Below are 16026 nucleotides of genomic sequence, written 5' to 3'. Positions count from 1 at the left end.
ACAGGGCTTTAGGCCCGGGACAGGGCTTTAGACCCAGGACAGGGCTTTAGACTTGGGACAGGGCTTTAGACCCGGGACAAGACTTTAGCCACAGCTTTAGACCCGGGACAGGACTTTAGACAGGGCTTTAGACTCGGGACAGGGCTTTAGACCCGGGACAGGACTTTAGCCACGGCTTTAGACCCGGGACAGGGCTTTAGACAGAGCTTTAGACCCGGGACAGGGCTTTAGACCCGGGACAGGGCTTTAGACCCGGGACAGGGCTTTAGACAGGGCTTTAGACTTGGGACAGGGCTTTAGACCCGGGACACAGCTTTAGACCCGGGACATGGCTTTAGACAGGGCTTTAGACCCGGGACAGGGCTTTAGACCCGGGACAGGGCTTTAGACAGGGCTTTAGACTTGGGACAGGGCTTTAGACAGGGCTTTAGACTTGGGACAGGGCTTTAGACAGGGCTTTAGACCCGGGACAGGGCTTTAGACTTGGGACAGGGCTTTAGACTTGGGACAGGGCTTTAGACAGGGCTTAGACTCCGGACAGGGCTTTAGACCCGGGACAGGGCTTTAGACCCGGGACACGGCTTTAGACTTGGGACAGGGCTTTAGACAGGGCTTTAGACCCGGGACAGGGCTTTAGACAGGGCTTTAGACCCGAGACATGGCTTTAGACAGGACTTTAGACTCGGGACAGGGCTTTAGACCCGGGACAGGGCTTTAGACTTGGGACAGGGCTTTAGACAGGGCTTTAGACCCGGGACAGGGCTTTAGACAGGGCTTTAGACTTGGGACAGGGCTTTAGACAGGGCTTTAGACCCGGGACAGGGCTTTAGACTTGGGACAGGGCTTTAGACTTGGGACAGGGCTTTAGACAGGGCTTAGACTCCGGACAGGGCTTTAGACCCGGGACAGGGCTTTAGACCCGGGACACGGCTTTAGACTTGGGACAGGGCTTTAGACAGGGCTTTAGACCCGGGACAGGGCTTTAGACAGGGCTTTAGACCCGGGACAGGGCTTTAGACTTGGGACAGGGCTTTAGACCCGGGACAGGGCTTTAGCCACGGCTTTAGACCCGGGACAGGGCTTTAGACAGAGCTTTAGACCCGGGACAGGGCTTTAGACCCGGGACACGGCTTTAGACCCGGGACAGGGCTTTAGACCCGGGACAGGGCTTTAGACAGAGCTTTAGACCCGGGACAGGGCTTTAGACCCGGGACAGGGCTTTAGACCCGGGACAGGGCTTTAGACAGGGCTTTAGACTTGGGACAGGGCTTTAGACCCGGGACACAGCTTTAGACCCGGGACATGGCTTTAGACAGGGCTTTAGACCCGGGACAGGGCTTTAGACCCGGGACAGGGCTTTAGACAGGGCTTTAGACTTGGGACAGGGCTTTAGACAGGGCTTTAGACTTGGGACAGGGCTTTAGACAGGGCTTTAGACCCGGGACAGGGCTTTAGACTTGGGACAGGGCTTTAGACTTGGGACAGGGCTTTAGACAGGGCTTAGACTCCGGACAGGGCTTTAGACCCGGGACAGGGCTTTAGACCCGGGACACGGCTTTAGACTTGGGACAGGGCTTTAGACAGGGCTTTAGACCCGGGACAGGGCTTTAGACAGGGCTTTAGACCCGGGACAGGGCTTTAGACAGGGCTTTAGACCCGGGACAGGGCTTTAGACTTGGGACAGGGCTTTAGACCCGGGACAGGGCTTTAGCCACGGCTTTAGACCCGGGACAGGGCTTTAGACAGAGCTTTAGACCCGGGACAGGGCTTTAGACCCGGGACACGGCTTTAGACCCGGGACAGGGCTTTAGACCCGGGACAGGGCTTTAGACCCGGGACAGGGCTTTAGCCACGGCTTTAGACCCGGGACAGGGCTTTAGACCCGGGACAGGGCTTTAGCCACGACTTTAGACCCGGGACAGGGCTTTAGACCCGGGACAGGGCTTTAGCCACGACTTTAGACCCGTGACAGGGCTTTAGACAGGGCTTTAGACCCGGGACAGGGCTTTAGACAGGGCTTTAGACAGGGCTTTAGACTCGGGACAGGGCTTTAGACCCAGGACATGGCTTTAGACAGGACTTTAGACTCGGGACAGGGCTTTAGACCCGGGACATGGCTTTAGACAGGGCTTTAGACTCGGGACAGGGCTTTAGACCCAGGACACGGCTTTAGACTTGGGACAGGGCTTTAGACTTGGGACAGGGCTATAGACAGGGCTTTAGACCCGGGACAGGGCTTTAGACAGGGCTTTAGACTTGGGACAGGGCTTTAGACCCGGGACAGGGCTTTAGCCACGGCTTTAGACCCGGGACAGGGCTTTAGACAGAGCTTTAGACCCGGGACAGGGCTTTAGACCCGGGACACGGCTTTAGACCCGGGACACGGCTTTAGACAGAGCTTTAGACCCGGGACAGGGCTTTAGACCCGGGACACGGCTTTAGACCCGGGACACGGCTTTAGACCCGGGACACGGCTTTAGACCCGGGACAGGGCTTTAGACTTGGGACAGGGCTTTAGACAGGGATTTAGACTTGGGACAGGGCTTTAGACCCGGGACAGAGCTTTAGACCCGGGACATGGCTTTAGACAGGGCTTTAGACTTGGGACAGGGCTTTAGACCCGGGACAGGGCTTTAGACCCGGGACATGGCTTTAGACTTGGGACAGGGCTTTAGACAGGGCTTTAGACTTGGGACAGGGCTTTAGACTTGGGACAGGGCTTTAGACAGGGCTTAGACTTGGGACAGGGCTTTAGACAGGGCTTTAGACTCGGGACAGGGCTTTAGGCCCGGGACAGGGCTTTAGGCCCGGGACAGGGCTTTAGACCCGGGACAAGACTTTAGCCACAGCTTTAGACCCGGGACAGGACTTTAGACAGGGCTTTAGACTCGGGACAGGGCTTTAGACCCAGGACAGGGCTTTAGACTTGGGACAGGGCTTTAGACCCGGGACAAGACTTTAGCCACAGCTTTAGACCCGGGACAGGACTTTAGACAGGGCTTTAGACTCGGGACAGGGCTTTAGACCCGGGACAGGGCTTTAGACCCGGGACAGGACTTTAGACCCGGGACAGGACTTTAGACCCGGGACAGGGCTCTAGACTTGGGACATGGCTTTAGACTTGGGACAGGGCTAGACCCGGGTGAGGGCTTTAGACAGGACTTTAGACTCGGGACAGGGCTTTAGACTTGGGACAGGGCTTTAGACCCGGGACAGGGCTTTAGACTTGGGACAGGGCTAGACCCGGGAGAGGGCTTTAGACAGGGCTTTAGACCCGGGACAGGGCTTTAGACAGGGCTTTAGACCCGGGACAGGGCTTTAGACAGGACTTTAGACCCGGGACAGGGCTTTAGACAGGGCTTTAGACCCGGGACAGGACTTTAGACAGGGCTTTACACCCGGGACAGGGCTTTAGACAGGACTTTAGACCCGGGACAGGGCTTTAGACAGGGCTTTAGACCCGGGACAGGACTTTAGACAGGGCTTTAGACCCGGGACAGGACTTTAGACAGGGCTTTAGACCCGGGACAGGACTTTAGACAGGGCTTTAGACCCGGGACAGGGCTTTAGACCCGGGACAGGGCTTTAGACAGGACTTTAGACCCGGGACAGGGCTTTAGACAGGACTTTAGACCCGGGACAGGGCTTTAGACAGGGCTTTAGACCCGGGACAGGACTTTAGACAGGGCTTTAGACCCGGGACAGGGCTTTAGACAGGACTTTAGACCCGGGACAGGACTTTAGACAGGGCTTTAGACCCGGGACAGGGCTTTAGACAGGGCTTTAGACCCGGGACAGGACTTTAGACAGGGCTTTAGACCCGGGACAGGACTTTAGACAGGACTTTAGACCCGGGACAGGGCTTTAGACAGGACTTTAGACCCGGGACAGGGCTTTAGACAGGACTTTAGACCCGGGACAGGACTTTAGACAGGGCTTTAGACTCGGGACAGGGCTTTAGACCCGGGACAGGACTTTAGCCACGGCTTTAGACCCGGGACAGGACTTTAGACCCGGGACAGGGCTCTAGACTTGGGACATGGCTTTAGACTTGGGACAGGGCTAGACCCGGGTGAGGGCTTTAGACAGGACTTTAGACTCGGGACAGGGCTTTAGACTTGGGACAGGGCTTTAGACCCGGGACAGGGCTTTAGACTTGGGACAGGGCTAGACCCGGGAGAGGGCTTTAGACAGGGCTTTAGACCCGGGACAGGGCTTTAGACAGGACTTTAGACCCGGGACAGGACTTTAGACAGGGCTTTACACCCGGGACAGGGCTTTAGACAGGGCTTTAGACCCGGGACAGGGCTTTAGACAGGGCTTTAGACCCGGGACAGGGCTTTAGACAGGGCTTTAGACCCGGGACAGGGCTTTAGACAGGGCTTTAGACCCGGGACAGGGCTTTAGACAGGGCTTTAGACCCGGGACAGGGCTTTAGACAGGGCTTTAGACCCGGGACAGGACTTTAGACAGGGCTTTAGACCCGGGACAGGACTTTAGACAGGGCTTTAGACCCGGGACAGGGCTTTAGACCCGGGACAGGGCTTTAGACAGGACTTTAGACCCGGGACAGGGCTTTAGACAGGGCTTTAGACCCGGGACAGGACTTTAGACAGGGCTTTAGACCCGGGACAGGGCTTTAGACAGGGCTTTAGACCCGGGACAGGGCTTTAGACAGGGCTTTAGACCCGGGACAGGGCTTTAGACAGGGCTTTAGACCCGGGACAGGGCTTTAGACAGGGCTTTAGACCCGGGACAGGACTTTAGACAGGGCTTTAGACCCGGGACAGGACTTTAGACAGGGCTTTAGACCCGGGACAGGGCTTTAGACCCGGGACAGGACTTTAGACAGGGCTTTAGACCCGGGACAGGACTTTAGACAGGGCTTTAGACCCGGGACAGGACTTTAGACAGGGCTTTAGACCCGGGACAGGGCTTTAGACAGGACTTTAGACCCGGGACAGGGCTTTAGACAGGGCTTTAGACCCGGGACAGGACTTTAGACAGGGCTTTAGACCCGGGACAGGACTTTAGACAGGGCTTTAGACCCGGGACAGGACTTTAGACAGGGCTTTAGACCCAGGACAGGACTTTAGACAGGGCTTTAGACCCGGGACAGGACTTTAGACAGGGCTTTAGACCCGGGACAGGACTTTAGACATGGCTTTACACCCGGGACAGGGCTTTAGACAGGAGTTTAGACAGGGCTTTAGACCCGGGACAGGACTAGGTGTGAGGTTCTTGTACTCACGGCTGAAGCTCGGGCTGAAGCTGGGCGGGGGGGGTCTCACCAGCTGAGGGGTCAGCCTCCCATCCTACAAGAGAGGAAGAGTCAGGCTCGTCTTCATCATTCTCTGTGATGTAATAGTTCTCATATGTTGTCAAGGTTCTACACACCTGAGCCGCCAGGTGAGGAGGCTGAGGAGGCCCCTCTGGACCCGGGGCCTGCTGGAACCTGACACACACACACACACACTTTAAACAACCATCTGCTTCATCAGCAGTGCAGCTTGGCCCCAGAGGTCAGAGGTCATCCTACCTGTTGATGCTGATGGGGTTGAGTCCCAGGCTGCCCTGGGTCATGACCTTGTTGATGCCCTTCAGAGCCACCATCTTGGCCTTCATGATGGGGTCAAAGTCTGTTGAACACAACAACGGTAACGATGAAAGGGCAATAAGGTCAACAGGACTCCGGTTCAGGTCCTACCTAGATCAGGTACCCCTGTGGTAGACCTCTGTCTGATGAGGGCCTGCTGCTCCTGGCGTTCCTGGTCCAGGAGTTCTTGCAGGAGTAGCGGCTGCTCCCCCAGGAGCAGAGGCCTGTGCTGGTCCTGGAGGAGCAGGGCCTGGGTCTGAGGGTTGAGGAGGAGGCCAGGTTGGGAGGGGTGAGGCAGGGCAGGAGGGCCCTGAGGAGGACCTGGGAGCCTCGGGTGGGGGGGGGGTCCAAACGGACTCTGCTGCTGCTGGAGGACCGGCTGTGGACCTGCAGATGAGGGACTTCATTAAGTGCAGGGTCACAGATCCATCTTCAAAGAAGACAGTGAGCAGTCTGCTCGTCTTCAATGCTGCAACCGCTTTGTATCACAGGCCCGCGGTACAGGAAACATGTGCTGCTCCTGTTTGCTGCTGGCCACTTCTTGACCTCAGCACAAAACACAGCGCCCTCTAGTGGACTGAAGAAGCAACTTATGATACTATTCTAGGACCAAAACGTCATCACCTTCGCATTGAAAATGGAGGTAATGTTTTGATCGCTGTGTATTTATTTGTATGCGTGTTATTCGCATAACTCAAAAAGTATTACACCGAATCGCATGAAATTTGGTGGGATGATTCGTTATTATCCGGGGACCATTTGATTAGATTTTGGGATCGATCGGGTCAAAGTCAAGGCCATGAAAAGGTCAACATCTTCTTTTTACCATAATCTATAGATGAGTAGAGATACAGGTCAATAATCTATAAATGAGGAGAGATACAGATCAATAATCTATAGATGAGTAGAGATACAGATCAATAATCTATAGATGAGTAGAGATACAGGTCAATAATCTATAGATGAGGAGAGATACAGATCAATAATCTATAGATGAGTAAAGATACAGATGAGTAGAGATACAGGTCAATAATCTATAGATGAGGAGAGATACAGATCAATAATCTATAGATGAGGAGAGATACAGGTCAATAATCTATAGATGAGGAGAGATACAGGTCAATAATCTATAGATGAGGAGAGATACAGATCAATAATCTATAGATGAGTAGAGATACAGATCAATAATCTATAGATGAGGAGAGATACAGATCAATAATCTATAGATGAGAGATACAGGTCAATAATCTATAGATGAGTAGAGATACAGGTCAATAATCTATAGATGAGTAGAGTTATCAAGCTCCTCTTTTATGGAACCAGCTTCCAATTTCAGTCCGGGAGGCAGACACAGTCACCTCGTTTAAGAGTAGACTTAAGACCTTCCTCTTTGACAGAGCTTATAGTTAGGGCTGAATCAGGTTCACCTGGTCCAGCCCCTTGATATGCTGCTATAGGCTTATAGCTGCCGGGGGACGTTTTAGGATACACTGAGCACCTATCTCCTCTTTTTTCTCTCCTTAAGGATGAATTTTCATCTCTCAATCACACGTTACTAACTCTGCTTTCTCCCCGGAAGTCCTTTTGACTTTACGTCTCATGGGGTCATCGGACCCTATGAGACGGCATAGATCCTATCTGCCTGATGGATCGTCTGGGTCGTGGAATTCCTGCTCATGACTACGCCACTGTCCTGTTGAGACTCCGCCACTCCTCCTCCCACCGCCATCTGCCTGATGGATCGTGGAGGTCTCCATCGTGGAATATGCCTACTATGAACTATTCATACACTCTGTCATATTCATTGAATGTATTTTAACTCTAAATCTGTCCTTCTGTACACATTACATCTATTGCATCTGTCCATCCTAGGAGAGGGATCCTCCTCTGTTGCTCTCCTGCAGGTTTCTTCCCTTTTTTTCCCCCCTGAAGGGTTATTTGGGAGTTTTTCCTGGTCCGATGTGAGGTTTTGGGGCAGGGATGTCTATGTGTACAGATTGTAAAGCACTCCGAGACAAATTTGTAATTTGTGAAATTGGGCTATACAAATAAACTGAATTGAATAGATACAGATCAATAATATATAGATGAGGAGAGATACAGATCAATAATCTATAGATGAGGAGAGATACAGATCAATAATCTATAGATGAGGAGAGATACAGATCAATAATCTATAGATGAGATACAGATCAATAATCTATAGATGAGATACAGATCAATAATCTATAGATGAGAGATACAGATCAATAATATATAGATGAGGAGATACAGATCAATAATCTATAGATGAGGAGAGATACAGATCAATAATCTATAGATGAGGAGAGATACAGATCAATAATCTATAGATGAGGAGAGATACAGATCAATAATATATAGATGAGGAGAGATACAGGTCAATAATCTATAGATGAGTAGAGATACAGATCAATAATCTATAGATGAGTAGAGATACAGATCAATAATCTATAGATGAGAGATACAGATCAATAATCTATAGATGAGATACAGATCAATAATCTATAGATGAGGAGAGATACAGATCAATAATCTATAGATGAGGAGAGATACAGATCAATAATCTATAGATGAGGAGAGATACAGATCAATAATCTATAGATGAGTAGAGATACAGATCAATAATCTATAGATGAGGAGAGATACAGATCAATAATCTATAGATGAGGAGAGATACAGATCAATAATCTATAGATGAGTAGAGATACAGATCAATAATCTATAGATGAGATACAGATCAATAATCTATAGATGAGGAGAGATACAGATCAATAATCTATAGATGAGTAGATAGATCAATAATCTATAGATGAGGAGAGATACAGATCAATAATCTATAGCTGAGAGATACAGATCAATAATCTATAGATGAGATACAGATCAATAATCTATAGATGAGGAGATACAGATCAATAATCTATAGATGAGGAGAGATACAGATCAATAATCTATAGATGAGGAGAGATACAGATCAATAATCTATAGATGAGGAGAGATACAGGTCAATAATCTATAGATGAGTAGAGATACAGATCAATAATCTATAGATGAGTAGAGATACAGATCAATAATTTATAGATGAGAGATACAGATCAATAATCTATAGATGAGAGATACAGATCAATAATCTATAGATGAGGAGAGATACAGATCAATAATCTATAGATGAGGAGAGATACAGATCTATAATCTATAGATGAGGAGAGATACAGATCAATAATCTATAGATGAGGAGAGATACAGATCAATAATCTATAGATGATTAGAGATACAGATCAATAATCTATAGATGAGGAGAGATACAGATCAATAATCTATAGATGAGGAGAGATACAGGTCAATAATCTATAGATGAGTAGAGATACAGATCAATAATCTATAGATGAGGAGAGATACAGATCAATAATCTATAGATGAGGAGAGATACAGATCAATAATCTATAGATGAGATACAGATCAATAATCTATAGATGAGTAGAGATACAGATCAATAATCTATAGATGAGGAGAGATACAGATCAATAATCTATAGATGAGGAGATACAGATCAATAATCTATAGATGAGAGATACAGATCAATAATCTATAGATGAGTAGAGATACAGATCAATAATCTATAGATGAGGAGAGATACAGGTCAATAATCTAGGGTTCATATGTGTTACCTCCAGCCATGGGGGTGTGAACCCTGGAGGCCATGCCCGATGACGGAGCCTGTTCTTGGGTCTGACTGGAGCATGCAGCCGTAGACATTGGAGCTCCTGGACCTGGTCCAGGAGCTCTGGTGGTGGGGACCCCCCCAGGATGAGGGGTGGTGGTGGGGACCCCCCCAGGATGAGAGGTGCTGGTGCCCTCCTGAACTTCCTGTTTGACTTGGCCCATCAGACCCCCCAGCGGTTCCCCCAGGTCCAGCTCCTCGTTGAACATGTCCTTCTTGTCCTCCAGGTTGAGCTCGGGGTCGGCGTAGGCGATCAGGTCAAACTTCCCCGACAGCAGGAAGTCGTCGAGGTGGAGGTCATGAGGACCCAGATCCAGGTCCTCTTTACCTGAAACCGGCAGCAGGAGGTCTTGGTGAGGAGGAGTTATTCTCAATAAAGATGACAACATGAAGACTCATCAGACCAGAGTCCTCTCACCATCTTCAGGGTCCAGGTTCAGGTCCACCAGATCCTTCACCTCCACGTCTTCCAGGTCCTTCACGGCAGCGTCCTCCAGGCGCTCCTCTGGGAGCGAGGACTCCCCGTGGCCCAGGTGCCGCTGGTTCAGCTGATCCAGAGCCGGCGCCGGCTCACCCGGCCGGGCCTTCGGACCGGGCCTGACGAGAGGCCGGGGGTCGCTGGGGGACAGCAGCGGGGTCTCGGGCAGAGAGAAGGACAGGCTCGGGCGGGGCTCGGGGGCCCGGTGCCGGAGCTCGATGTAGGGCTGGCCCATGATGCTGTGCTGCTGGAGGGGGGGGGGGAGGAAGGGCTGGGGCACACCTGGGGGAGGAAGGGGGGCATCAGGGACCACGACACAGACCACCGGGCCCCTTCCTTCTCCAGGGACCTCCAGGGGAAGTCAACAGGCGGTTCACGGACTCACCAGACATCATGTGGGGGGGGGGGCGGAGGCCGGTGAACTCCACAGGCCTCCTCATCTGGAAGGGGACTCCAGGTCCAGGCCCCGTTCCCTGGGGGGGCCGTGAGAAGGAGTCCCGGAGACCTTCCGGAGCTCCTGGAGGGACACCAGACCTGGAGGAGCGGGGAGGAGATGAGTGGACAAGAAAACCTCCTCGGATCAGGACCAGGTTCTAGGGTTCTTCTCACCTCAGGACGGGCAGCTCTCTGGAGGGAAAGCCCCTCTGCTGCTCCCCCGCTGCACCACAAGGCCTCACCGTGCCGGGGTAAGGGGGTGGGGGACGTCCAAACGGGCCGATAGGAGGAGCAGTCAAGGGGTCTGGCTGGGCCCAGTGTGGTGGGGGGGCAAGACCAGGTCCAGCAGCATGGGGTCCAGAAGGATCCGACTCCTGGAGACCTCTCTGCTGCTGCTGCCTCAGGATGAGCTGCCGGAGACGCTGGCGCTGCAAGGACACGACAACTCAGCAGAGCCCCCCAGGACCCTCGAAGAGGAAGACCACCGCCAGACCCCCACCAGGACCCTCGAAGAGGAAGACCACCGCCAGACCCCCACCAGGACCCACCAGGACCCTCTAAGAGGAAGACCACTGCCAGACCCCCACCAGGACCAAGGAGCCAGAACCCTTCTAAGAGGAAGACCACCGCCAGACCCCCACCAGGACCCTCTAAGAGGAAGACCACTGCCAGACCCCCACCAGGACCAAGGAGCCAGAACCCTTCTAAGAGGAAGACCACCGCCAGACCCCCACCAGGACCCTCTAAGAGGAAGACCACCGCCAGACCCCCACCAGGACCCTCTAAGAGGAAGACCACCGCCAGACCCCCACCAGGACCCTCTAAGAGGAAGACCACCGCCAGACCCCCACCAGGACCCACCAGGACCCTCTAAGAGGAAGACCACCGCCAGACCCCCACCAGGACCCTCGAAGAGGAAGACCACCGCCAGACCCCCACCAGGACCCACCAGGACCCTCTAAGAGGAAGACCACCGCCAGACCCCCACCAGGACCAAGGAGCCAGAACCCTTCTAAGAGGAAGACCACCGCCAGACCCCCACCAGGACCCTCTAAGAGGAAGACCACCGCCAGACCCCCACCAGGACCCTCTAAGAGGAAGACCACCGCCAGACCCCCACCAGGACCCACCAGGACCCTCGAAGAGGAAGACCACCGCCAGACCCCCACCAGGACCCTCTAAGAGGAAGACCACCGCCAGACCCCCACCAGGACCCTCTAAGAGGAAGACCACCGCCAGACCCCGGGCCTACCTGTCTCAGCTTCTCCTCCGAGTCCCCCAGCTGAGGCAGCATGCTCATTGGTCCATCTGAAGGAGCCACACCCACAACTGACATTTCATTGGTTGTCTCTTCCGTCTGAGACGGTCCTGCTGTCATGTGTCTCTGCTCAAAGGGGGCGTGGCCCGATGTCCCAGGGTGCTTCAGGGCCCGGCTGCAGGGGGCGTGGCCCGATGTCCCAGGGTGCTTCAGGGCCCGGCTGCAGGGGGTTGTGGGAAATAAGTCTTGCTGCTGCTGTTGTCTAGCTGGAGACTGAGAGAACCAAACCATTAACATATGCTGCAGTACAGACACATAGACTATAGGACTGAAGACTGCAGTACGGACACATAGACTATAGGACTGAAGACTGCAGTACGGACACATAGACTATAGGACTGAAGACTGCAGTACAGACACATAGACTATAGGACTGAAGACTGCAGTACGGACACATAGACTATAGGACTGAAGACTGCAGTACAGACAGACTATAGGACTGAAGACTGCAGTAAAGACACATAGACTATAGGACTGAAGACTGCAGTACGGACACATAGACTATAGGACTGAAGACTGCAGTACAGACAGACTATAGGACTGAAGACTGCAGTACAGACACATAGACTATAGGACTGAAGACTGCAGTACAGACACATAGACTATAGGACTGAAGACTGCAGTACGGACACATAGACTATAGGACTGAAGACTGCAGTACAGACAGACTATAGGACTGAAGACTGCAGTAAAGACACAGACTATAGGACTGAAGACTGCAGTACAGACAGACTATAGGACTGAAGACTGCAGTACAGACACGTAGACTATATGACTGAAGACTGCAGTACAGACACAGGACTGAAGACTGCAGTACAGACACATAGACTATAGGACTGAAGACTGCAGTACAGACACATATACATAGGACTGAAGACTGCAGTACAGACACATAGACATAGGACTGAAGACTGCAGTACAGACACATAGACATAGGACTGAAGACTGCAGTACAGACACATAGACTATAGGACTGAAGACTGCAGTACAGACACAGACTATAGGACTGAAGACTGCATTACAGACACATAGACTATAGGACTGAAGACTGCAGTACAGACACATAGACAGGACTGAAGACTGCAGTACAGACACGTAGACTATAGGACTGAAGACTGCAGTACAGACACATAGACATATGACTGAAGACTGCAGTACAGACACATAGACTATAGGACTGAAGACTGCAGTACAGACACAGACTATAGGACTGAAGACTGCAGTACAGACACATAGACAGGACTGAAGACTGCAGTACAGACACATAGACAGGACTTAAGACTGCAGTACAGACATATAGACATAGGACTGAAGACTGCAGTAGACACGTAGACATAGGACTGAAGACTGCAGTACAGACACGTAGACATAAGACTGAAGAATGCAGTACAGACACATAGACTATAGGACTGAAGACTGCAGTACAGACACATAGACTATAGGACTGAAGACTGCAGTACAGACACATAGACATAGGACTGAAGACTGCAGTACAGACACAGACATAGGACTGAAGACTGCAGTACAGACACATAGACTATAGGACTGAAGACTGCAGTACAGACGCATAGACTATAGGACTGAAGACTGCAGTACAGACACATAGACATAGGACTGAAGACTGTAGTACAGACACAGACATAGGACTGAAGACTGTAGTACAGACACGTAGACATAGGACTGAAGACTGCGGTACAGACACGTGAACTATAGGACTGAAGACTGCGGTACAGACACGTAGACATAGGACTGAAGACTGCAGTACAGACACATAGACATAGGACTGAAGACTGTAGTACAGACACGTAGACATAGGACTGAAGACTGCAGTACAGACACATAGACAGGACTGAAGACTGCAGTACAGACACATAGACAGGACTGAAGACTGCAGTACAGACATATAGACTATAGGACTGAAGACTGCAGAACAGACAGACTATAGGACTGAAGACTGCAGTACAGACAGACTATAGGACTGAAGACTGCAGTACAGACACATAGACTATAGGACTGAAGACTGCAGTACAGACAGACTATAGGACTGAAGACTGCAGTACAGACAGACTATAGGACTGAATACTGCAGTACAGACACATAGACTATAGGACTGAAGACTGCAGTACAGACACATAGACTATAGGACTGAAGACTGCAGTACAGACACATAGACATATGACTGAAGACTGCAGTACAGACACATAGACTATAGGACTGAAGACTGCAGTACAGACACATATACATAGGACTGAAGACTGCAGTACAGACACATAGACATAGGACTGAAGACTGCAGTACAGACACATAGACTATAGGACTGAAGACTGCAGTACAGACACATAGACTATAGGACTGAAGACTGCATTACAGACACATAGACTATAGGACTGAAGACTGCAGTACAGACACATAGACAGGACTGAAGACTGCAGATCACTGAAGCGAGACTCTCTCTCATTCCCTTCCCCCGATCCACAGACACCTGTGGTTGTTTTCTCCCCAGGACCCTTCAAGGCCATCTCCATGGCAACGACCATCTTGTGGACTGAGAACTTTGTTTCAAGATTCAAGATGTTTTATTTGTCACATACACACACAGGGTGTGCAGTGAAATGAAAGTGGCAATGCTCAGCAGGAATGTGCAAGGGCAACAAGTACACACTATTTACAATAAAAAACAACACAATATTTACAGTAAGTGTGTGTGTGTGTGTGTGTGTGTGTGCCTAAGAGGGGCAGTTGTGTGGGTCTATGTGGGGGTCCTGGTGAGGTCGGAGTTCACAATCCTGATGGCCTGAGGAAAGAAACTCCGTCTCAGTCTCTCTGTTCTTGCAGCGTGACTACGGAGGCGCCTGCCTGACCGCAGCAGCTGAAACAGTCTGTTGTTGGGGTGGTGAGGATCCTTCATGATCCTGCCGGCTCTGGTTCTGCACCTCCTGGTGTACAAGTCCTGCAGGGTGGGAGTGTAGTTCAATAGTGCGCTCAGCCGAACGCACTACTCTCTGCAGAGCCTTCCTGTCCTGAGCGGAGCAGTTGCCAAACCAGGCTGTGATGCTTCCTGTCAGGACGCCTCTACAGCTCCAGAGTAGAAGGACTGAAGGATCCTCTGGGAAACTTTAAATTTCCTCAGCTGCCTGAGGTGGTAGAGGCGCTGCCTTGCCTTTCTCACCAGAGTGTCTGTGTTTGTTGACCATGTCAGATCCTCGGTGATGTGGACTCCCAGGTATTTATACCGCTCACCCTCTCCACAGTAGTCCGTAATCCCCAGTGGTGAGTACGTCCTCTGTTGTTGTGCCCTCCTAAAGTCCACAATCAGCTCCTTAGTTTTGGTGACATTCATGATGAGGCTGTTGTCCTGGCACCAGAGTGACAGATCAGCAACTTCCTCCAGGTGGGCCTTCTCGCGTTGTCGGAGATCAGGCCCACCACCACTGTGTCATCCGCAAACTTGATGATGGTGTTGAGCTGAACCTGGCCACACAGTCATGTGTGTACAGGAGTACAGTAGGGGCTGAGGACGCAACCCTGGGGGATCCTGTGTTCAGGGTGAGGGATTTGAGGTGTGTCTGCCCACCTGACCACCTGTGGCCTGGCGGTCAGGAAGTCCAGGATCCAAGCACACAGGGGGTGTTCAGTCCCAGCTCAGTCAGCTTGCCGCCAGTCTGAGGGGACTATGGTGTTGAAAGCTGAACTATAATCAATGAACAGCAGTCTCACATAGCCCCCTCTGGCTGTCCAGATGAGAGAGTGTGGTGTGCAGTACCTGGGAGACAGCATCATCTGTGGATCTGTTTGGGCGATAAGCAAACTGCAGCGGGTCCATGGAGGAAGGAGGAAGGCGCAGATGTAGTCCTTTATCAGCCTCTCAGCATTTCATGACCACCGAGGTGAGGGCCACCGGTCGGTAGTCATTCATACATGCTGGAGAAGCATTCTTGGGCACAGGGACAATAGTGGATCTCTTGAAGCAGGCGGGGACCACGGACTCAGCCAGGAGAGGTTGAATATTGTGGTGAACACTGGAGCTAGCTGGTTAGCACAGGTTCAGTACTCGCCCAGATATGCCATCTGGACCTGCAGCTTTCCTGGTGTTCACCCTCAACAGAGCCCTCCTCACACTGTGCTCGGTCACAGAGAGTGTGTGTTCATCCCCAGCGGTAGAACTCACCTCGGCTACGCTTAACGGTGTTGTTGTTAGCCGCGAGCTAGCGCTGTTGTTGCTAGCCTCAAACCGTGCATAAAATGAGTTCAGGTCGTCCGCTAGGGATGCGCCGGCACTCACCATTGCGGGGTCTGCTCTGGTAGTTTGTAATAGTCCGTAGCCCCTGCCATAGGCGCCTGGTGTCGCGCTGCTCCATCTGTGATTCCACTCTGTCTCGGTACTTCCTCTTGGCCTTCTTCACCGCCTCCTCAGCCCATAGACCGCTGCCTTGTACTCGCCCATGTTGCCGGATACAAGA

General features: G+C 51.6%; 1 protein-coding gene across 1 annotated transcript in view; it reads right to left on the bottom strand.

The window, feature by feature from the left end:
- LOC130206592 (histone-lysine N-methyltransferase 2C-like) overlaps positions 1–16026 on the bottom strand; it is a 134748-nt gene that overhangs the window by 42415 nt on the left and 76307 nt on the right. Inside the window, exons 41-49 of the mRNA XM_056434638.1 lie at positions 11501–11779; positions 10423–10676; positions 10199–10347; positions 9754–10095; positions 9283–9663; positions 5708–5983; positions 5540–5639; positions 5398–5455; positions 5252–5315 (exon numbers count right to left, since the gene is read on the bottom strand). Coding sequence (XP_056290613.1) covers positions 5252–5315; positions 5398–5455; positions 5540–5639; positions 5708–5983; positions 9283–9663; positions 9754–10095; positions 10199–10347; positions 10423–10676; positions 11501–11779 — 1903 coding nt within the window. The remainder of the gene's footprint in view (positions 1–5251; positions 5316–5397; positions 5456–5539; positions 5640–5707; positions 5984–9282; positions 9664–9753; positions 10096–10198; positions 10348–10422; positions 10677–11500; positions 11780–16026) is intronic.

Source organism: Pseudoliparis swirei, chromosome 16, assembly GCF_029220125.1.
Source record: "Pseudoliparis swirei isolate HS2019 ecotype Mariana Trench chromosome 16, NWPU_hadal_v1, whole genome shotgun sequence".
Lineage (NCBI taxonomy): Eukaryota > Metazoa > Chordata > Actinopteri > Perciformes > Liparidae > Pseudoliparis > Pseudoliparis swirei.
Note: the sequence above shows the minus strand (reverse complement) of the source record. Positions and strands in the feature narration are given on the sequence as shown.